Source organism: Chelonoidis abingdonii, chromosome 17 (assembly GCF_003597395.2).
Source record: "Chelonoidis abingdonii isolate Lonesome George chromosome 17, CheloAbing_2.0, whole genome shotgun sequence".
In the NCBI taxonomy this organism is placed as follows: domain Eukaryota; kingdom Metazoa; phylum Chordata; order Testudines; family Testudinidae; genus Chelonoidis; species Chelonoidis abingdonii.
The window spans coordinates 14,516,760-14,542,154 of NC_133785.1; the positions used below are offsets into that span (position 1 = coordinate 14,516,760).

At 37.1% G+C, this 25,395-nt stretch overlaps 1 protein-coding gene across 5 annotated transcripts in view; it reads right to left on the bottom strand.

Moving 5' to 3' along the window:
• ERC2 (ELKS/RAB6-interacting/CAST family member 2) overlaps positions 1–25,395 on the bottom strand; it is a 903,595-nt gene that overhangs the window by 160,438 nt on the left and 717,762 nt on the right. For all 5 annotated transcript variants that reach the window (XM_075073080.1, XM_075073079.1, XM_075073078.1 and 2 more), the window contains one exon: positions 21,727–21,792. In XM_075073080.1, coding sequence (XP_074929181.1) covers positions 21,766–21,792 — 27 coding nt within the window. In that variant the 3' untranslated portion in view covers positions 21,727–21,765. The remainder of the gene's footprint in view (positions 1–21,726; positions 21,793–25,395) is intronic.

Below are 25,395 nucleotides of genomic sequence, written 5' to 3' on the forward strand. Positions count from 1 at the left end.
AACCCAAGACCCAAACCCCTGGGATCTGAACACAAGGAGAAATTAGCCTTCCCCCTCTTTTTCCCCCCAGACTTTCCCCTCCCTGGGTTACCCTGAGAGGCTACACTGATTCAAACTCCTTGGATCTTGAAACAAAGAGGAATTACCCTTCCCTACCTCCTTTCCCCCCACCAATCCCTGGTGAGTTCAGACCCAATCCCCTTGGGTCTTAAAACAAGGGAAAAAAATCAATCCGGTTCTTAAAAAAGAAAGCTTTTAATTAAAGAAAGAAAAAGTAAATATTGTCTCTGTAAAATCAGGATGGAAAACGCTTACAGGGTTCTCAGATTCATATAGCCTAGAGGGATTCCCGCCCCCCTGGCCAGCCTGAGATTCAAAGTTACAGCAAACAGAGGTAAAAATCCTTCCAGCAAAAGGAAAAGCATTCACAAGTTGAAAGAAAACAAAAATAAGACTAATCCGCCTTGCCTGGCTACTTACAAGTTTGAAACATGAAAGACCGATTCAGAAAGATTTGGAGAATCTGGTTGTACGTCTGGTCCCTCTTTTTCCCAAGAGCAAACAACCCCCAAAACAAAAAGCACAAACAAAGACTTGAAAGTATCTTGCCTCCCGATTGGTCCTCTGGTCAGGTGTCAACCAGGTTTACCGAGTTTCTTAACCCTTTACAGGTAAAAGAGACATTAACCCTTAACTATCTGTTTATGACACCTACCCAAACCAAATCCTTTCCCTCTGGTGCCAAAACTCCCCACGTCCCTTCACCTCCTTCCATCTCTACTCCACCCACTTGGAAATACTGATACACACACCAGCCCAAGAAGCCTTGCTATTTTTGTTTAGCTTCTCCACAGCTCTGAACCAAGCTAGTCAGCTCTGACCTCTCTCCTACTTGGCACTTTCAGGTTTGGAGTATCCCCTCCCACCCAGCTTTCCAGGCTCAGAAAACCAATCCCTCAGTTCAAAACGATTCCCATTCCTTATCAACATGCATCATCACTAGGTTTGTGACCATGATGGTAAAGAGAACCAAGAGGCATTCAACCCAGCTAGAAGCACTGAATCATTAGAAGATATGCAGCAAGTCAGATAATGAGGAACCTGTCTCTAGAGGAATGGAATGAAAAGCTATAGGGAATACAATTTATGGACTGCCTCGTGGTAGGAAGCAAGTCACTAGCAAAAGAGGTTTTTCAACTACCCTAAGATGGCAAGCAAATATCATCACAGTAACTTCATATTAAGATAAGTGAACAGAGAAGTTGGCAAGGGACACAAGGACAACAGGACAGTTTGCTATCTCCCTGAAGTAAAAATACAAGATGTAATTGCAAAATTCGATGGGATTATGAAGTCATCTGGCAATTCTCCATTGGTGACCAATACACACTGGAACCAATTAAAAGGCATCATGTGGAATTACACAGTTTTTCCTTTACTTAACTATCAAGACCCAATTTGAATGGTCGGTGTTTGGTCTACAATTGCTGGGGACATCACAACCATCACTCCCTGATGCCATCAACTGTAGTAGGAGAAACCCAGAATTCAAGAATAGATGGTTCAATGAAAGATGGATTAATTGCCATTTTATTAATTATTGTTATTAGTAGTAGTATTTATTTATTTGCAGTGCAATAGAGCTAGAGACCCCAATCATAGATCAGGAATCCATTACACTGGGGCTAGACAAATACGTAACAAAGAGACAGTCCCTGACTTAAGGACCATCTAAATATAAGACACAGAAAACAGGTGGATACAACAGACAGAAAGGGGGAACACAAGGGAATAATGAGACAGAACTAGTCAGTATTTAAAGCACAGTTGCCATTTCTTAAGTCTTCACATATGTTCTGCTTTTACAGTGGGATCTTAACACAATTTAAAATTGTTCTTTAAAAAGCTTTTCAGTTCACAGTAACAATGGAATATCTAACCCTAAGTAAGTCTTCCGGTTATCACTTTGTTATAAATATGCAAGAGTGAATTCTCCTTTTTTCCTTTCCCCACACCCCATTATATTACTGGGAAAGTCAAGTTCTGCTGGAATGATTTGAATCAAGAGAGGCTCCAGAGTACAAACTATGATACAGTTACAGCTGGTCAAACAGTATTAATTAAATAATTTGACAGATTTCACATAATTTTTTAAATTTTAAATATTTTGTTATTAGATTAATATGTTTCCATTAACCACCCATCTCTAGCTGAAACAAAGTAAACAATTACTAAAATTTCGTGGATCAACAACCCACCACATAGTAGTCCATTTGTTTTGGTTACCCAGACAAACCATAAAGGATAGACAAAATGTAACTTAACATACTATTGATTTCAAAAGGTACATTTAATATTCTATGTACTCAGCAGTACATGTTTCCATGTATCAGCCGTAGGAAGGCACCTGCCAATCAAACGGCTTTTCCATGTGACATTTCTCATGAGTTTCATGTTTGTGGTTTAAAGCTAACTTTTATGTTTGAATCCAGTATTTCAAAGCAGCATCTGGGGAAAATATGCCTTTAACAGACTCCAGTGATTTATTTGTTTATTGCTTGCGACACTGTATTTGGCAGCTGAGACGTATACACCAACTTCATGCAAAACAGCTGCAATCAAACACATGCAGTAAAGAGGGCTTTATATACCTTAAAACAATTATTTTTATAAGGAAAAAAGCAATTAATCATATGCATTTTAACTGAATGATACATTCAAGTTTAAAAAGAAATTTCCAGAGGACATTTACATTTGTGAATCCCTTTGCTTGTTCTTTTTATTATTAATTAATTATTAATTATTATTATTATTATTATTATTATTATGCTCTAGATGATAGGTGGCAGTGCATGACAAATGCATCTAATTTCAGTGGGCTTGATGTCAGTTTGTCTGTTTTTAAAAAAAACGCACTTGATTGTGCGTTAGGTGAGAGGTCAGTGACACTGAACACTGGCAGGTGTAATAACAACTATAGGCCCTTTGTAAAGGAAATGCAAACAAGAATTTACCCTGAAGACAATCATGACAGTGCCTGCCTGCTTATGGTACCAAATGATTGACAGTTGTGACACCACATCAAGGGCAAGAGTCAGGACACTTGGTGGTGCTTCACAAAGCCATATAATAAAAGAGGCTTTAGCAGCGTCTCAGTGGAACTGATCCTTGCAGTTGATACCACAAAGCAACACAAACAATACATTGGATAGGAAAGAAGCTTTCCCATTAGCACAAAAACAACATAAACTACACAGAATAAACCATTCTGACTGCATCTCAACACATGTTTTGTTAAGGCCCCCCCCCCCCTTCTTATCTGTCATTACATAAAGCACCTTTATTGAAGCTACCTGATCATTAATCACTGAGACACCTGCTAAGATAATTTTAGATTGTTTGGAAATCTTTAAGCTCATATGTGAAGAAAATGTAGATAATGCAAAAACTTGCTTAAGATACTCCTATTTAACCATATTTTCACAAACTTTGTATTAATTTCTCAAATATTTCCCTCCCCAAAATTTAGTGGTTTCATATTACAACTCTTATTTTTCTTACGGAAAGTGACTGACAAACAATATTTGTTTTTCTTAAGATTGCAATGGGCTAAGTTTGCAATATAATATCAAATGAAAGACATGTACTGCAGAGAGATTGTGCTGCATGTTTGCTAATCTACATGCAAAAGATTAACTACGAAGGAAGTCTCCATTCGAATTTTAAAGCTGGGGGGGGGCATCCATATTCTATTCCTGGGCACAGGCATTTGCGTTCCTTTTTAGCCAAGATTTCTTTACTTTGTATGATTTTAGATTTTTACAATGCAGCTTTGTTATATAGGTACCTAAATAAAAGAGGCCTGATTTTCAGAGTTAAGAGGCAAATGCTCAGTGCCACTGAAAATCAGGCCACTTTTATTTAGAATATAAATATGGATTTAGGTACTTAGCTATTGGCACCCACATTTAAAAATGTTGGCTTTTATCTTTTGCAGTCTATAAAGCTTCTGCAGTGTATAAAAATAGTTTGCAAAGCACTTTAATGACTTTTGGTATAAGTATGATATTAATATAAATATGTCATAAGATATTATTCATTAGTTCATCTTCTCTTGCAGTCATATGTACTTAATATATTTCAGTGTGCTATACAATGAAATAAACTGATTTAATATCATGTCCCCTGAGATATAATGCTACAACTGCTTCAGAAACTCAAAAAATTCTTTACTTTACTTACTGAAATTCTTCCCTGAAATTAAATATTCCAAATAGCGGTGTGTGACTGATTCGAAAATGAAAGTCTGGGATGGCATGATTATGTTTTGCACCTGGTTGAAAAGTGTTAGAGATATTTAGCATTTATTAAGATTATGGTCTACAGAGATTGCAAATGATAAGATTTCTATCATGATCCCACTATAAAAACAATGAGAGGTGTATCGAATTTCTGAAGTCATATTCTGAAATGTACTGAAAGTCAATCCATAACGACAGAAGTAAGGACAATACTGCTCAAGACAGATCTTTTTTAGAGTCATGGTGTGAAATCTTGTCCCCAGTGAAGTCAATGGCAAGACTCCCATTGACTTCAACAGAACCAGTATTTCACCCACAGTGTTTCAAAAAGGGGAAAGATAGAAGGAAAAATACTCATAAAAAAAGGTGCTAAGTGACAAATTATTAAGGTGGTAAATTTGCCTTTGAAATTTCCAAATACAGTAGAGCAAACATAGGCCTTTGGAAACACTGCAGCCCTAAACTGAAAGGTGATAGTGAGAATTGTTTGAAGTATATTAGTCACTATAGAATTTTGCTTTTTATTTTCATTTTTGCTGAAATAGTTATTTTCAGACACAAAACCATGAATTTGTGTGTTTTCAATGTGAATCCTGCCCTGTTTGTGCAACTTGGCCAAAACTACATAGTTTATAATTAAAGGCAAACCACTTTGTAGAACGTAACTAATTTTTTATGTTATGATTATTTCATACATTATGCGGGAAGTCAGCTATGGATAAAGACAATGTAACAAAAAATACATATAGCTACATTGTCACTTGAAGACCTATTGACTTAGGGTTTAGCTGTATTTGACGATTTATAAAAATTATTAGTTCCTTTTGGCAGTGACAGTGTTTTGCTCTTCCCCATCAGCAAGCACACATTTGGCACTTAATAAATAAAATATCCGTGGTGATTCCATGGGAAAACACAAAGCAGTACTTTATTTCCTGGAGAAACAAGGCAGAACGCCCTTTGTCATTAACTTTGAAGTAAAAACGATCTGTGGTTTACAAACCTTCCAGTTGGTTAAGTCTGTTTCTGAATTGCCGTTATATATAAAATTGAGGACCACCACACCCTCTCATTGTTTTTACCATGCTTTTATGTTCCCAGAATTTTATCACCCCGATGGGTATTAATGAGTTTTTTGTCCAAATGCAGAAAGTATACGTGACTGGAAAATATGCAGATCTATTTGTGCAAATGGCTCATTTGCTGAAAGCAAAAACACAGCTTCAAGAATTAGTAAGGTGCTGGAGCCAACTGCTGGTTTTCCTTCCTTTACAAACTTGCACATTCTCAAATAACTGAGTAGACAAACTATATAGTGGCAAACTTACTTTCCTGACAATCATTTTAGATCACATAATGTCATTTACAAACTTGAACTTGCAGAGTTTTAAAAATATTCCTGACATCAGTTTACCTAATGTTTGCTTTGGGGGCGCTAAGCAGATATTTAGTTTTGTCCAATCAATGCCACTTAGAAGAGAATGTACTTATGTGTTAATCACCTGCTGGGTGGTGGTGGGAATCTATCCTTTGATCAAAGAAAGAAATACTGGTTTTACTTTACATCCTGTCTCTCTCACTCTCAACTGGCCCATAGCTGGAGGGATACATTTCAGGACTTTTCTTTATTCCTAGTATTTTGTTACTTATTGCATACCACCACCAAAGACATCAGGACTAAAACCAAACACTCTTTGTGGTGCACCCGCATGACAGACTTCAAAATGGAAACAATATTTAAGTTAAACCTGCAAGATCAAGTTTGCTGAAATCTTGCAACACAGGCAGCTTTTGAAAACTTCAACATCAGATCAAAGTTTAACAGACAGACTGAAGTAGCTATGAGGGAAATGGGTATTTTTAAAACCTATGAATCTCTAAGTAAATTGGAGTGCAGAAGTAAAAACATAGTACGGCATAGTGATTATTTTGCCTTGGTGCTTACAGCTGTTAAATTTTAGTACAGATTTCAGCTTTTTGTTTGAGTAGTATCTTTTTGTATAGGAAACAGTGGGCTCTCTCGCACCTTGGGTCAAAATGTATATTTGGAAGCTACAGCCCATCAATACAGGAAGAGGAGGGACTTTTCTTCCAACTTAATTATTCTGGGACACCATTTTTAGCGAAAACACCCGCAAACTCTTTTTTCTAATAAGTAAAACTGTGTCTGCTGAGGATTTACATATAACTTTAGGAGGAGGATTACTATTAGTGTTCAAGCCCTCTTTCTTGCCCTTTACCAAAAATCAAGGTATTCCAAAACATTATAATCACCGAACAGGCAGGCTTCATCTCATCTGAAATCTTTTTCTTTTAATCACACTGAAGATGAGCCCTTCCCTCTCTTCAAATTAACTGCAATCTGATCAGCTGACAAATTCAGTTCTAAGAAAACCCATTACCATTGGAAGATTATTTATTTTGTGCTTAAAATAAATTGAAAAACTAAATTTCTTAAATATTTTTCTAACCCACACACTTAATGGATTATCAGTTGTATAGCAAACAGTTGGGCAACTTCCCAATGGTAGGACTGCGAGCCAGAAGTTGGTCCAATAAAATATATTACATCACCCATGCTGTGCCTCTAATATCTTGGGACCAACACAGCTAAAACACCACCACAATCAACCAATAGCAGACTGTCAAGCTATTCAGTTTTTCCATCCTCTTTCCTTTGAACTAATATTGGCGCGCTTGCCAGAAAGTAGGACAATAGGATATCCATTATATTATAAGGCTTCTTCCAATGACTCTAGAAACATCTTAAACAAATCTCCAAACAACAAACCTGACACCAGAAAATGATAAACTGCAACCCCCAAGAAAGGCGGAAGAGAAACTGGGTCTGAACTGCTAATGAAATTAGGGAGGAGATAGTAAACAAACATTTAAAAATTTTCTAATGCTGAAAAAGGCCAATATATTGCTGCCCCAATATCACGTAGACTGAGTTTATGGGTGCTGAAGGAACACATCTTACCTCCTAGACAATTTGGTCTGTCTAAGGAGAAGCAAACTAAAACTAAAGAAGGTAGAATGATGTCTAGATGAGGAATGAAGAGTGGTGGTGTCCAGCTATAGCGAAAGGACGACAGGAGACACTGGATATGGTTTAATCAGGCTGCAACTTTATTATTAGAGGTCTGAGACTACTCGGCAGATAAAAGTGTACAGCGCAGGTAAGTCCATGGTCATTTCAATAGCTACCTGGGGCTTATGCCAGCCCCCTCTTTTTTCCATCCTGCTCCCCAGCTAACTCGTGCTGGGACTTTACCACCACCCTCATATGAGGGTTACGGTGGGGGTATAAAGGAAGGGGGTACAAAGGTTGGCTCCCTGTTGTGCCAGTCACAGAAGCCATGAATGCCTTCCTCCCCCTGCCACATTCTGTTCCTTTAAGTCCTTTCCAAGCCATTTATCTGATCACTGTATCCCTTCCCTATGGAGTACCTGCACTGGACAGCCGCCCCACACTTACATAGTGAGTTGCGACATTATACCCTAACTTTCTTCTCTACACATCATAACAAAGCCCCCTCAACCCGCTGTGGGTGAGGTGAAATCACCTTGGCCAATCTGGTGGTGAGGGAAAAATTCCGACCCAGCTCTCCAAGAAAGGAGCGGCTAGTACAATGCCCACAGCGGGTCCTGACCAAAGCTGGTATTTTGCCGCTTCCAAATTGTCTTGGTTCTGACACTCAGAGAAGAAAATGGGAACACAAACACAATTTGTATGTGGGTACTTGATTGTTAGACTCCAAAAAAAAAAATCTTCAGAAATAAGTGTCTGTACCAACAGCTATGGGGAAGTTCTGCACGTACTATGAAGTGAGAGTATTTTAATTATGTGGTAAATAAGAGCTATCGTTTCTCTTTGGGAAAAGATGCAATAGAACAGAGGAAAGGGTGATGATATCTATTAAGAGGCATGCTATTCCTGTGGTGGACAACCAGAGGGCCACATGGAGACCCACCAAGATATTTTTGTGAGTCATCAATTTCTGAAGACTTTCTGCAGAATTTAAGCTTCCCCTGCAAAAAGATGACCAAAGGTGAAGCAATGCATTGCTGTCATATTGAGTGTGCAGATTCAAGAGTCCAAAATATTAGCTGTAAGAGAGCTTCAATCTGTCACAATTTATACAAATGTTATGTTAACTCTGAAGTCTGATGATAATACTACTGGTATTTACAATTCAAATATTTTACTGATGATCATTTTAGCAGAAATATTCAATTAATGTTCTTTTCAAGTATTACTGAGTCTCAGAAAAATTAGATGCAGATCAGACCTTCCAGGCAAATAGATCAGATTATACCTGACTTCAATCTCTCTCTTTGGAGGAGGAGTACTGGCTAGAAAGGACATGGGGAAAAGAAAGGAGAACTCCAATGTACGTAAAACAGGTTGAGTAGGTCCAGAGCACAATTAATCTAGTACATTTGCATGTCTGAAACCACTTCTTGACCATCAATGATCGACCAAATATTATTTTCAAGTACCTACAATTATTAAACTTTGAAATGGGGACTTCATTTGGAGGTGAGAGAGGGCCAAAAGGCTTTGCTGGCAACTGGCAGTGCAGGAGAGGCCTCTGAGTGAGGCTGAGGTAGAGCACAAAGGATAGGGAGTCTGAGCTTTCTGTGTTACGGGAGAGTGAATTAATGGGAATAACAGGCTAGCTTGGGTAACCAGCAAATTGTCTGAGGGAGGGTTAGTAAAAATTGGTGTTTCTGCAGCAAGACCCATCTCCATCAACACAATATTGAAGTGGGAGATTGCAAAAGGAATTCTTCTAAAGTTGTTGGCATCGCAGCAGGGAGAGTACTTCATCAATAGTGTGAACAAAGTGGGACATAGTATCACTCATCACCCATCTGGATGATTTTGAAGAAAGATTAATTTGGTACATTATAAAATCTTTATAGGAAAGATATAGGCTTCAGTGATGTCATGACTCTAGTGCTCACTATGTTGAACTTGAAAAGATCACATAGCCTAAAATGGTCTATCCATCTATCCTACATTTCAATATTGTGCTTATCACTACAGTATTGTACGTAATCATCATCAGTGTAAAGTTATCCTTGAAGAAATCAGTGATGAATAAGATGATCTGCTGCACAAGACTGTTGAGGAGAAGGAAGGGTTTTTTTTAAGAGATAAAGGCATTTTAACTGGCAGGGAGTAGTTGAATTTATTTATTTATTCCAATTTATAAAACTCTCTCTATACTTGCTTGCAAAATATAAATGGTCCTGGGATATTCCATTTCTGATAGAATTATTTACAGCAAGGTGAATAATTTGTCAAATTTCAACTTTATTCCGGTCACAAATTATCCATAAATAGTTTGCAATTTACACAAATGTATCAGTTATTCAAAATTTACTGAATAATTTTTGGTCTGTGTGTAGAATGTAGATTTTGAGCACTTTGTTGTGTTTTTTTAAGTATTTGAAGTTCAAGAAAGTGTTACTTTTGATGGAGATGTAGAACACACGGTTTGGTTTCTGTTCCCTGATTGGATTAATATAACCCTTAGACTCAAGCTTCCAGTATAAATATTTATGCTTCAAGTTCCAAATTCACTCGTATATATTCACTTACAGTTGCTTAAAATTCACTCTTTCCAGGAATGTTAAAGCTATTGAACATGTTCACTAGTAAATCTGTGGAAAGAAATCACAAAAAGTGCAGAAACGCAACCACAACAAATATGTATTTGAACAAATATCCACTATTTTTTAAAGATATTTGATGTGCTTTAGAGATGATATCACATCTAAATGATTTGATTTTCTCAATTCAAGATAAAAATCAATTATTTTCTGATATTGTTTGTAAGCTTCCCAAACAAGGGTTTTTCATAGACAGGTTAAATATAATGCCCTTTTCCACTTTCTGACCTAACAACAATTTATAAAAAACATTATTGATTTGCATTACATAGCATATACAGGTCTCAAACAGGGATCAGGGCCCATTGTGATTGTTGTTTCTATGCTGAATGGATTGAGAACCTTCAAGGTTTATTTCATCAAACAAATTTTCAGGTTGTTTGCAGACACATTTTCATCTACAGCCGAAGAAGCTGAGGCCAAAGTTCAGACAGAATTTACTGACTTACCCTGCTATGATACAAGTTTCAAGAAAGAAACTTATTGAATTTATATAATAAAAATTCCACACCTAGATACTAGGGTGACTGCTGTAATATAAATACCAAAGATAAGATAAGGATTAGATAACATAAATGCCTGCCTAATGACAGCCAGAGTAAGGTTATAGACCTGCTATTTGTGCAAATCTCTTTGGAAATACTTATATTTGTGAACAGATCTTTTTTGTACTATGAACAAATCAAAAGACTGCAATTGCCTAACAGATGCTGGCTGAAATCCTGACCCCACTGAAGTCAATGGCAAAACTCCAATTTTACTGTCTGACCTTAATACTGTAATATATTTTGCCACATTAGAGCTAAAACCAAATATCAAGAAACTGGTTTCTTTCCAGTCTTCCTATGGATTCTCCTTCTTCTGGTGATCACATAGCATATATTTTATGTTTGTAGGAAGTATTGTAAAGTGCTGCATTCACTTACAGCACAATACAAATTTTTTTTGAATGTGCATTTAGCTAATTGAAGGGCTATGTACATTTAATTAAAATTAGCTCTGCCTTGTCCACTCCAGAGCAGAACTGACTTAAAAATACTAGTGATGACATTCTACAGACAAGGATGAAAGTAACTTCACACTTACTTTGAAAGTTGCACATTAAAACTATAGATATTTCTAATAAAAATAGAAATACTATCACAAAACAGAGAAAGAGTTCTCCTAAGTCCCTATCCAGCTTGCAAAGGAAAGTTCCAGGAAGCATTTTCCTTTTGTTCAGTAAAAACAAGTTCCAGGAAAATAGTCGAACAAGAAGCACACCTAAAAAGTCACAAATCCAAATGGCCCTTGGGCTCCAGACTACGTAGCAACATCTGTCTAGCTTATTAAACATAGAGCTAGCATTCATACACTCAAGTTCCTTCTTTTTTTCCACTGCTTTTGCCTGATATGGGCACTCATTTCAAAGTGAATACGTTTTTCTAAAGCACTGCCTCAACAGAATATTCAAACATGAAACCATTTATTTACAAACAATTTGATACACTGAAATAAAAAGTAAACAATGACTATTAGTTACTTTCCTCCAACATATCCTTATTTGCATAATTTTTGTGATACTTCAAAGTGCTTCTAGGAAAGAACTTTTAAAGAGGAGATTTAAATTAACATGAACATCTCTGTACATGCAGTCACATTAGATTCAATGTTGTATTGTATTTAACTAGAAAAACAGTCCTTTTCCTTCTCTTCCCTTGTAGGATGCATCAGAGACACTGAATAGTTACCAGGTACCAGTAAACAAACATTAAAACTATGTTGCATTAATCTTGTTAATAGCTTAGAAGCCGTAAAATTACACCCATACTGCAAACAATTCCTACTTTGAAGGATGGTTCCATTATACAACTCTAAGGTTTCTCTAGAGAAGATATTCCCTTACCACAGTGATTTCCTGGCCAAGATTTTAAAAACGAGTACCTGAAGTTGGGTTCTAAATCTATATTTAGAAGCTTAACTTTAGATGTCTGTTTTTGAAAGCGTTGGCCTTAGCTTGAAGTTGACACTACCTAATGGTGAAATTCGTCCCTGTGCATGATTTAAATCCTGTTTAGCCTTAGGGATGACTAAAATGGCACATGGGCCTTCTACTTGCCTTAATCCCAGGAGTGAATTTCATCCTGTTCTCAAGATAAAAAAAATTGTAAAACTATCCATACACACCACCATGTTTGATTCATGTCACAGCTGCCAAAGAATAAAATCTACAGTACTGGCTGCCAATCTGTTTTGTGTCTATTTGGATTATAGACACACATGGATGAGTAGGTGGCAAAGTCCCAACTATCTTCCCATGTCTGCTGCACATTACTGGTAAACAATAGAAAAGGAAAAGTGAGCAGTTATATTATGCCTGCATACCTCAGGTGTGTCATGAGTTATCCTCTTTGAAAGCCAGGTGGTTTCAGTCACCCATAATAGACTGCTATATAGCCTAAATTCTTAAAACATGTTATTGCCTTTACAGTTTAAAAAAAAGAAAGAAGTAAAGATCTTGTTTCTAACAAGCCTCAACCAGTACAGTTGCATGTACTGTCAAATTTCTTGGCCAATCAGATTTTCTCATATAGCCAATCTGTTTCTTAACGAGTGATGAGTGCTCTGTGACCCTACCATACATTCCTATCCAGTCAGTCTTTTGTTCCTCCATCTCTCTCTCTCTCGCTCTTTCATGGGTTATCAGCACCAAAGCAGTAAAGTTAAAAATTACATTAGAGGACCATATTCTACCACTTTTACTCATGCAGAGAAGTACCTTACTAATGAAGTAGGCCTGTTGATTTCAATGAGACTACTTGTGTGGAAAGGTACAAATCAACACGAGTAAGGCTGGTACAATCTGATCTAAAGAAGGTAAATAATGAACATAAGGCAAAATTGGAATCTAGAACACAAACCCTCTCAAATTTCAGGGGCTTCTGGATTCAAACTCTCAGATCAGAACCTATTCCTACAGCTGTTATTGCAGTTAGATCCACAAATAGAATGGGTCTATTTGCCCATTTGGATGTAGCCAAAATCTCAGCACAATCTCAGAAGACCTAACTCTCATGCAGTTTCAAACAAAAGCCATAGTCTAAACCTAATGTCAATTCAGTCCTTGAAAACCAGAATCATAGCTGCTACATAAAGCCCATAGATAGATACATCTAGATTCAAATACTGACTTCTCAAACCATCTTTTAAAACCACTGTTCCTAATTCCCTGCCACACACAACTACCAGTTTGACTTATATTAATAACCATTCATGCTAACATTTTGCTTAGTTATGCAAGGTACTGAGGAGGTACCCAAAAGAGATGTTCAGCCCCCACAAAATCAGGCCCATTATTGACCAATTACATGAAATTATTCACAAATCAGTATTTCTTCCACTTCTAAATCTCACTATACTTTCTGCAACAAAAAAATGAACAATAAGTGAACTCTGAACTAGATCTTCAGAGCATCACTTACTGCAGATTTGTGCCAAAAGCAAACAACATATGGCAAGAGGGAAACACCCTTTTTTAATCACAAAGGTTTTACATAGCAGGGATTTATACTGAAGTTTTTCTCAAACATGCAATTACATCAGAGGTGAAGGTGAATGAAAGAAGAAAAGCAGCAGTTAATTCCACCACATTCTGACTGTAGACATTCCCAGAGGCGTTTCAACACTGCTATTGCAGCTACCTCTGTATCAAAATAAGGAAATAAAATAACACTAACAGAAAAATATAACATTTAAATTTGCAATTCTAATCCCTATTCTGTGAAGAGGGAGAAAATCAGCAGTGTAATCTGCAACTTTATTTAAAAACAGTTTTGTGCACAGAATAGCAAGGAATTTTGAAAGCTAGAAGAGTTCAAAAGACATGAACAGAAAATATTTTATAAGGCAATGAGCATCAGAAAAAGTTTGACTGCAAATGAGTTAGCTGATTATAAAAATCTCCCATCCTTTGGTTATTCATTCAATATACTAAGATGGATCAGTGAAAACAGAAAGTTATTATTTTAACACTGAAGTCTGCAATTTCATTCTTTGAAGTAAAAAAGTACTATGTAAAAAAGAAAATTGTGTCTGTTGACCGTTCCAGTAGAGGAAAATGCACCACCAGAGCTCATGTGGAGGAAAGCTAGTCTATGGAAAAATTCGTCTTGTGGTTAAGGAACTGAACATGGACTCTGAAGATGTGGGTTCAATTCTTATCTTCAGTACAAAGGTGCCCATGAGCTCCTGGGTAAATCACTTAACCTCTCTGTGTCTCAATTTCCAATTTGTAGACTCAGAGCTATTAATACTTCCTACCAAACAGGGATGTAGTGAAGATAAGTTAGTTCATTTTTGTGAAGTGCTCAGACATTACAGTGATAGAGGCCAGAGAGAAAGATATCTGCAAGGGAGAGCAAACCATGGACACGAATGGAAGAATGTGGAGGAAAGTCTACAAGGAGAGCCATACAGCCTTCCTCCTTACCACCTGGGAAATTTCACAGGATTTGGCCCAGTCAGAAGCACACATATCTTTCCCAACTCTGACAGTGCAATTATCTAGGATTTTTTTTTTTTAAGTGGTGAATGCCTAGTAACTGGCATTGCAGTCTTAAAAGAAGATGCCTTGCTTTGCCTTGCCATCTGTTTATGGAATACCCTATTTTCACACTTGCTCAAAAATGAGTGTTCACCAATACTGTTTTTAAATTTGCCCACAAAAAAAATCCAGGAGCAGTTTTTGTCCTTTCCATTTAAAGAATTTACTGAAACTACTTTTATATTACAGACTTATATAAAAGCAGAACTTTATGCATTTTGGATACCTGCTAACTTAAAAAAAGGTTTCTTAAATATAATTATTTGGCTTTTCAATCCAAAGTGTTTCCCCAGTTTTAGACTTGTCCTTTCAGCTGAAAAGAAATGAATGTTTCCACTGAGCTACATATTGAGGAAGATTCCATGAGAAGAAAATGTTGCCAGTGCTTCAGCTTCCAAGAATATAGACTCGGCTGCAACCTTCAGTTATAAGCAGCTGGTACTGTGACCCTACTATAAAAGATGGAGAATTACAACTGGAAACATTTTGAACAACTTTAAGAATTGAAATTTTGGAACATATTCTCTTGAGGTTTATTTCTCAGAGCTGTTGATTTTTTTTAATCTTTAATTTGAATTAAGAGTCGAACTGAAATAAGAGTATATATACAGCTTACATACCCTTTATAGGGACTCCACATTCAAAAAAGTGTGGCATTGGCTTGTTCTAAGAACTGCAATTTTCAGTTCATGAAGTTCTAACACTTAATACTCCAAATGGACATGTGCAAAAACAACAAATAAGGGTGTATATTCAGAGAGACACGATGGATTAACAGTTCAACTGATATGAGTCTATTATTAGTGTTGAGCAAAAATTTTTTTCTGAAATTTTTTCAGCAAAATATGTGGAAACACCAAACATTTTGTGAATTCATGTCAGTTTTGCTGAATTGTTTAGTTTGGAAAAAAAACCTACACAAATTTTGAAAAGGTAAAAACATTTCATTTTGATATCTTTGAAATCAGGCATTTTGATTTTTTTTTTAACCAAAATTACTTGTTGCTTCTAAATTTCCTTTAATTTTATTTTTAAAAATCCCAAACCTTTCAAAATGGTCAAAATTAAACACAAATCATTTAGTTTCAGGTCAAATGAAACACTTAGTTCAACCTGATTTATTTATTTATTTTAGGGTTTTGGTTTGACAAAAATTCTGGGAGGCAGAAAAGAGACTCTTTTGGGGTTGACCCAAAATTAATCCCCCCCAGCCCTAATTTTTCAAAATTGTCAGCTAACAGAAAAATCCACTATTTGCCCAGCTCTATTATAGTGCAGTAGGCCTCTTCTGTGCCTCTCTTTTGTTACAGCTTTTGATTTGCAGCAACATTTTGTTAAATTCTTTAAAAAAGGATGCAGTAAATTTGAGGGTCCTGATTCTCCAGCTGCAGAATCTGAGTAATTCCCATTGACTAAAATGGGAGTTATGCATATACATTAGTCCTTCTATGAAAACCAAGCTAAACTAAGAATGGAGGAGTTGATGGCCACAATTGTCCAGCTATATTGAAAGAAAGACAGGAGACATTTGGCATGGGTTTAATCAGGCTGCAACTTTATTATTAGATGTCTGGGACTACCCAGCAGAGAAGTGTACAGTGCAAGTAACCCTCATGTTTATTCCATAATTACCCGGGGGGCTTTTACTAGCTCCCCCTCTTTTCCCATCAAAGTCCCTCTAGCAAATCCATTGCCAGGACCTTACCATCCATCCCCACCTCACAGGAGGGTTAAGGTGGGCTATAAAATTGGGGGTTGGCTCCCTGCTGTACCAATCATAGGAGTCCCTAACTGACCCCCATTCATTCCTTTAATGAACACCTCTTTTTAAGTCCTTTTCCAAGTCATTTATCCAGTCACTGTATACATTTCCTATGAAGTACCTGCAATGCACATCGGTCCTATACTTAAATAATGAGTTGTGACACATGGCCTACCGCCCGTCATACCATGCATGAACAGAGCCCTTCCGGAAACCTTCTGGGGGAAAGGCAAAAAAACCCCAACTGGACTGAAGCCAATATGGTGGTAAGGGAAAAATTCCTTCCCAGCCCCCCTAAAAAAGGGACGACTAGCATAATGCCCACAGCAGGTGTTGACCAAACCTGGTTTTACCACCTAAAAGGGAGGGAGGGTAGGCTCTGCCTCACCCTTGGTCTGCGTAAAAAGGAAGGCTCCCAGCACCACGCTGCTCCTTGTCAAATCCTGGATTCCCAGGGGATAAGTCAGTGACCACTCTGCCCCTTTTGCAGCAGTTTTCATCTCTGCCCCCCTCCTCCCCCCAGCCATAAAACACTGTTCCCTTTACTCGGCCAGACTAGCCAAAAAAAACCCAACAAACTGCTTAAAGCTGCAGGGCAGTCGTTCTCCCAGTTAAATAAAGTTGGGAGAAGGCAGAGAGAGTTCCCTTTTAAAAATATTGACCTTTCAAGCTGTTGATCCATGGACTAAACAGATTACCATTCCCATATTTGATTTTCATTTACAACTATTCACTTACTGATACCTTGTCATTATACAGGTACATATTCACAATTTTTCATTTTGATTTGAGCATGGATCCTGCTGTAAAGGGGACCTGATCCACAGCTAGTGTAAATCTGCATAGTTCAGCTGGAGTCAATGGAATTACACTGATTTATACCAGCTGAGGATATGGCCCAGGATCTCTGCCAAAACATATTAATGTCCACATCTGTATTTTTTTATGAATCAGATCCTAAAAATTGCATATGTTTCCAATTTTAAAAGATGTATTCTACTCTAGTGCTTTTAGAAAATAAAAATGTTCTTGTATTGCATGAAACCAATTCTGCCCACAGTTATGCTGGTGTAAATCTGGAATAAATCCATTGAGTCTGATGGAGTGACTCATATTTACACTTACATAATTTAGAGCAAATTTTGTCCCATGGCTTTACTATTATGAAAATTCAGTGATTAAATCATCACTGCAAATTGCCATTCTTGTGACAAACTCAAATTTAATTCTGACTCCAACATGCATACAATGTACTTGTAGCTCCTATTATGCCACATAAGCGACCTTTTAAATTTTAGTAGGAAAAGAAATCTCTCATTTAACAAACATCCCTCTCAACTCAAAGGCTGTTTGTTTATTCTCTATTACAGCTATAAGAATTAAATTATGTCTTTAGGCTCCCGAGAAAAGAGTTTTCAACAGCAATATATATTTTAATGTAAGTTTCTGAAATCAAAATTAATGTGACTCTAAAAGATCATGATTAAGATGTTGTTCATGCACAAAAATATGTAGTAGAATAAAGTTTGTTACAACCATAACTTACAGTTTGAAATGTATAACTAAGTAGTATTGTGAAAAAAACAACAACCCTCATGAACTACCAGAACTAAGGTGAAAGATTTTTCCTAGAAATCTATATACTTGTGGTCCAAGTGTTTTCAAGTTAAACTGTTGCATGCTAACTTCAGTTTTCCTCTGACATACTAATATCCCTCTCATTTATTCCTGCTAGTCTCTTGTTTCTCTCTTATGTTCACAATTAGCTTTTGATATAAGTTTGAAGCTAAAAAAAATGTCCTACAGGGAACATAAACTGAATTAAATTATACTGAATCTGAGGTTTAACATTACCTCAGCTGACTGAAAAAAATGGTTTCTATGTATCATACTCTTTGCTTTGGAAAGGGGGAGTCTGTTTAAGATATGTCTTGTCCCATGTATTGATGAGTCTCCTGGGAGCTCTTAAATTCTGGAGGCTGAAACCATCTGTTCACTCTAATACTGGGTACAGTGTAAACTTCCCTTCACTCTCAGTTATCATCAGCTTCATTGACCACTGACATAGTCACTTCTTCCCTAAGGCTTTATCACCACTGGAACTACTTCTGAGCAACATTTTTAAAACTGTAGTAAAATTCTTCACAGCAATTCTAAAAGATTAGATTTTTTTTTTACAATTAGACAAGTATCTAATTCTGAATCTAAATAAATGTGAAGGGATAACTAATATTTTCTGCTAACCCCAGTTCATTTTACTTATCTTTAGATCTACTTTATCTATATAATGAGATGCTATGGACCAGACTCATTGGACCACTCTGCTCCAGAGTGCATAAAGATACAGCTGAAACCACCCATATCTTCTCATTTAGTTCTATATTACCACTACCCAGAGGAGGTGGCTGGAGTGAATTCTAACAAGAATATTACTTTAAAATCTTGCAATACAGCCCAACAACTGTGCTAAATGCCAATCTATTTTTATGCAAAATAAATTTATACAAATTACTGGCTTTGCAAATACTATGCTTCCTGAATGGTACACTCAAACTGATCAGTAGTCTTGTAACATATAGTTTCTTTCAGAAACTTATCACTGTTCAGGTATAACATCCAATATCCACAACTTCAATATCACGATTAATACAAAATCTATACCTAAACAGAAACTGAAGAGAAGCCATTTCTCATGAACTAGATCATCAGGGGCCTGATTCATCTACCTTACAGAATACAGGCTGCAGGCCACTTGGCAAAATGTTCCCTGCAGTCAAACCACTGTCAACTCCTTTTCTGCTAGTATATCAGGATCTATCTGGGACATCCTACACAGTGAGTGGAGCTAGTCAGGGAGACAGTGGGGCCAAGCTAAGCCATCTAGGGCAACACCTGCTAATAGAGCTCCTATGAAAAACCTATGAGAATTTAAAACAGTCTTCCCCCATTCTAATCCCCAAGGGAGGAAGATGGCAATGCATCCTACACTACCTGATGTGAACACCCCTGCAGGCAGAAAGGGGTCAAACTGGCTACTCCTTGTGATCATATGGGGGAATCAAGCTCTTAGCTTTCTTCTTTCCTATGGCTATGGTACATTATTATAATGTTTATTTATTTTTGTTTTGTTTGAACTCAGTTTGTGGATTAAATAAAACACATACATTCTTACAAAATGAACATAAGATGCCTTATTATTACTCACATTTACTTTCAAAAGCCTATTATCAAATGAATACCCAATAAGTTATTTTTCCCTTAGGAAGTGGTCTATGTCATGAGGTTTTCACTTTATGATAACCTATCCCAAAGGTCCCACACTAAAACCATTATTCTTCTGCATCGGGAGGCCTGAATGGGATTAACTTTGTAATCACTTTGTATGTGAGACAGTCTCCCACCAGGGGTATGATTTGCTACCTTTGCAGCACTCCCAGCCTATGCTGACTTGGAAGGAAAGATCATATATGATATTTATCAGTGCTCTGGAATATAAAAATATGATATAAATTACACTGGCAACCGAACAAAAAAATCCAAAACTAAAACTTTGTTAAAACTGGAAATACATGTGTGCCTGAAAAGTAAACAAAAATCTGCTTTACATATTCAGAACAGAAGAAAAGAATCTGACAAACAGTTGAGAACTGTGCTACTTGTAAATCACACAAGGAACTTACTGAAATAACATGCAACTTTAGCTGAACAGCACTTGCTAATTACTCACAGCACAACATCAAAAACCCAGACCTCTACTAAATTTTCACGTGAAACAGAACTAAAGTTTTTTGTTTTTTTTTAAAAGAACCCTTATTAGCAGAACAGAGGAAACTGGGACCAGAAGTAGTTAGAATATGTATGCTTGGTGCTGTTGCATTGTTACTATACTGTGTGTGTGTGTGCGCGCGTGTACACATTATACACACGTATATTACATAAACACTTGATGTAACATTTCAAGTTGAATCAGAGAAAAAGTGATTTTAATTGTATTTTGATAAACAAGTTTGGTTTTGTTCAGATGTTGACTGGTACCACACTCTTCAGAATAATCATTTTATTTTACCACTCTAGGGTGTTAAATTTCGCTATGTGACGTGGAGTTTTAACATTTTCTTTTTTAAAAAAACACAACCATTAAATAGGAATATCACTAATTCAATATCACCTTACAGTCATTATGTACAATGATTACATACTTTCAATTAATAAGAAATTACTCTCATGAGGAAAATGTTTATTCTAGAGATGAGAGTCTCATCAAGTCAAGTCACTAAATCTTATACATCCATTTATAAAATTACAATTCATTCATGTATTTTTCCATTTTTTTGATGACAGATACTAGAAAAATAATGTAGGCAACTTCAACAAGGGCTTGATCCTGCAAATCATTACTCATGTGAGTAGTCCTTGCGTCGATAAACACTCCCACTAAAGTTAACAGAACTGTTCCAGTGAGTAAAGCGTCACTTACATTATAAATGTTTTGTACAGTTAAACCCTGGGGCCTGATCTTCATGTACATTAATGCCGCTTTATACTGCCCGAGTGGTGTAAAGTGCCCTTAGTTTAAATGAAATCAAGCCCTATGTCATAATCATAGGGTCACTGCCCTATTTTGTTAAATATAACTTACAAGGCAAGAACCTACAAGTGGCTATGCACTGAACACATAATTGACAAGTAATGACAATATAATACTCATAGTTGAAAATAATTAGCATAATAAGCTACATTTTTCTATTCTTAAACTTCATGGACACAACCTAGGGCGTCACCTGTCATATTATTTGAGTCAGAATGGAATTGGTGTATTAGAAGATTGCAACTTTCCTTACCAAGCATGTATTTCTCAATTTAAATTTTCACAAAAATATAATGTTTCATTTATTAGCATCACTTTTTCATGCACATGAACACATCAGATTCCTATGGGATGCAATATCTAAACTGTGCCAAGTATTTTAAACAATGGATATTCATTTTTAATCTGAAAAAAAATCTGAGTTCTTAGATTGGCTTTCCCAGCTGACGTAACATGGTAGGTTAACTCCAGTTTAAAGTTTACTGCTAGAGGACGTCATTCTTATCTACTAGTGACAGGAATCCATTATTCACAGGAAATCCACAAGAGTGGATGCAAATTACTTGGAAAAGAGCACTTTGGACCTAAAAAATTAAACTGCTAGAAATTGAAAACAAAAACCAAAAAAAAACTTATATTGGGCAAATCATCATGATTCCAAAAAACTGCACATTATTCTAATCCCCTATGGCACATAAGAAAACATCAGACTGTTACATAGGCAAATTTCAACACACGTCTCTGAATACAGTTTAAAATTAAAACATTACACTGCAACTTGAAATAGATATAAAAGATGGTTTCTCACCCTTCAGAATAAAACTGGAACTTTTGTTTACAGGAATGGCTATGCCCATATACCCTCCTCATCATCCTGCGTGCCAGATATTAGGAGATGCACAGAGAAGACGTTAGCATTGGAATGAAAGAAGAAAAGGTTAGTTACCTTGGTGCACGTTAAGGTACAGTGATCTTGGCTATTAAAAGAATGAGTTACAAAGAAAAAATTTTGCACTTTTAAGCAGCAAAAACAACTGAACAATAGTTTTCTGTATATCAGAGAATCTGCATCTATAGCAACCAATAAGAACAATGAAGTAAAACATTCTTCCCACCCAGGTAGAATTTTGTGTCAAAAGTGGATTATAAGATTAAATATTAAAAATTATATATTTTTTAAAAGCTGATTGTTTCCACGCGATGTGAAACAACGTTTACTGCAGAAACAGTTTAAACCGTGTAAGCAAGCAAAGTAATTACTATAATCAAACAGCTTCACATTCTGTAAGGCTAAAGGATACAATAAAAACTGCTGAGGAATCAAAAATTTCTTTTCAGTGAAGTATACTTTTCTAACATATAATCAATCAAATATATTATTTAACCAAGCCTTAAATACCGTATATTGCTAAAATACTATAAGCCAGTTTCTTTGCTCTTTTACAGGCTATTATGGTAGGGTTTTTTGCTAGTCTCAGTAACAGTTGCTCATGAAATTTTCATAAACTCATATTTTTTAAAAAAATCATTATTTGGGATACTGCTCTAACAAAAAAGGGTGTTCTTTCCATTTATTATTGGCTTGAGGTAAAATGTGCACCAGAAGAATGAAATGTTCCTCCCCTGAGTATGTTTATTTGCAGATTACCGTTTTTAGTATGTTCCTTAATCTCTCTACTCAGAGATACATGTATATGAACACAGGCTACACTTGTCTCTGTGGACTTTCGTCCTGAATGCAGGAGTTAGATATGTATGAATATTGGGAGGAAAATAAAACAAAAAATAATATATAATTTTACCTGGCCTTTTTTCTTACATGATACTCAGATAGCTAAACAGACAGACAAACATATACCATGTACATGTAATATGTGTTTCATTTAATTTAACATTTCAGAACAAATAAAATCTTATAAGTTCTTATATTTTAAATCCACCCATTCATATTTAAAAAAAACATGAAATTTTTCAGTTTTCTAACATTTAAAGCTAGCTGGTGTAATGTAAATTGCTGGCACTTGATTCAATCAAAAAATAAATGAAATGAGTGGCAATTAATTATGATTGAAACAGACAGGAATTTTAGCATGAAAATATACACTGCCAATATCACTACTGTTCCTAGTCCATTCTAGGAATTAAAAAAGAGCTCCCAGATGTCAACTGTTATTAAAAACCAGATGTTAAGAAAGATGTCTTCCATGTTGCTGAATTAAGTAAAGAAATCTGACAGTCAAATATAAACTTAGCTATCATTTAACACAGAAGAAATGTAGGCAAATTCCTTTAAAGTTAACTTGGAATATTTCTTAGTTTTAAGGTTTGCACAGCTATAATAGGCAGTAAAGAAAGTGTAATGTCTGAATATTATTATTCTCAATGAAGGGCCAAATCTTGCACAACTCCCATGTGGCTTGATTCTCCTAGGTGACAAGATATGAATAGCTCCCATTGAATTCTGTAGGAGTTACTCTTACTCAGGCCATTGACTTTCACTGAATAACTTAGAAGTCTTCAGGAGTTTCGCTAGATTAAGGGCTGAGGAAAGACTACATGATTTCACTCACATAGAGTAGTTTGATCCCATTTCATTCACCCAGGAAACACAAGTTATGTTAATCTTTGTCGGTATATTAAAAAAATAACTACACAAATCAACAAAAATAGGGAACTCCATGTTTACAAAGAACCTTCCCTAACCACATGTTCTACTGTCTAATCCAGGGGTGGGCAACGCAGGCTGCACGTGGCCCGTCAGAGTAATCCGCTGGTGGGCCGTGAAACAATTTGTTTACATTGACCATCTGCAGGCATGGCCACCTGCCACTCCCAGTGGCTGCAGTTTGCCGTTCCCAGCCACTGGGAGCAGTGGGCGGCCAGACCTGCAGATGGTAAATGCAGACAGACTGTGTCGCGACCTGCCTTCAGATTACCTTGATAGGCTGCGTGCAGCCCGCGGCCCGCAGGTTGCCCACCACTGGTCTAGTCCATTGTTAATTTTTCAATAGGCAAATATTAATTTCTTCTTTAACTATTACATCTCTCAAAATTAAGAATTATGGCCCAAATTCTGTTCTGAGAATGCTGATGGACTTCAAAGGGCAATGTACCCATATAACTGAGAACAAAATTTGGGACTTTCAATAAAGAAAAGAAAAGGGATACAAACATGGAAAATGTTCACTTCTTACCTCCATAACATGGAATTAAACTCCCACATTCTGCTCTCCCTATATGTGTCTCTCTCTTTTTGAAGTAGAGAAAGCAAAATATCAAAATTTGGAGAATAACCTCACTCAAAGTCAGCGCTAGACATAAGCAGACTAAGCAATTGATTAGGGCCCTGAGCAGCTCCAGGGCCCCCCTACTAATTATTAGTATGGGGGGGGGATAATCCTGTGGGGCTCTCAAATGGGCTAGTTCTGAAACACACCTCACTACACATTCAGCTGTGGGGGCCATTTTCTGGTTTGTTGGAAAATGTGTGTCCCCCTTTAAGGGCTAGAGAAATAAGGAGTGACTTTTTGCTGAAGCTGCAGACCAGGTCAGCGTGGGGATGCTGAGCCATCCCTGCAGGTTCATTCTGGAGCAGAAAAAGCTCTCTTTTACCTCAACCAGGCAGAGCAGCACGCACCCTCCCACCCCTGGGTTTTGTCAGAATTTGCTGTGGGCATTGTGCTAATCGCTCCTTTCTTGGGAGCCTGGGAAGGAACTTTTCTCTCACTGCCAGATTGGCCAAGACAAAGTGTGTGTAGGGAGGTTGCCTTCTCCACAGCAGGCTCATCTTAGATTGGAATGAAATGGAATGGAAGTTAGGCTATGATGTTGCAACTTATTATGTACATATGGGGCAGATGTCCAGTGCAGGTACTCCATAGGGAAGGGCTACAGTGATGAGATAAAATGGACTGGTAAAGGATCTAAAGGAAATACTCTTTAAAGAAGAGGAAATGGGGGAAAGGGAGTTTCAGAACTCCTATGACTGATATGGCAGGGAGCCAGCTCCCCATATTTATAGCCCCCCCTTAATCCACATTCAAGGGGAGAGATGGTGAGGTTGCAGCAGGGCCAAATTAATCTTTTGTGGGCCCAAGCACCTGGACCATGGTCATGACCCCTGCTCTCCCCTAAGACCCCACCCCCATTCAGCCTCTTTCCCCCGAGGCCCCACTCATGCTCCACCCTGAGATCCTACTTCCGCTTGGCCTTCCCCTCCCCGCCAAGGCCTTGCCCACCACTCACATAGGGGTCAGGGGATGGAGAGGAGTGAGCAGCAGTGGGGCCTCAAAGGGAAGAGGCCAAGTGGAGGTGGGGCCTCAGGGCAGAGCACAGGCAGACAATGACAGAGTTTGTAGTTTTATGAGACACCATAGTTGAACTATTTCTTCATATGAAAATTCCTTTCTCAGTGCTAAGGTAGCGTTGCAAAACTAAAACTACTGTACTGAGCTATTGTACAAAGGTATCATGTATA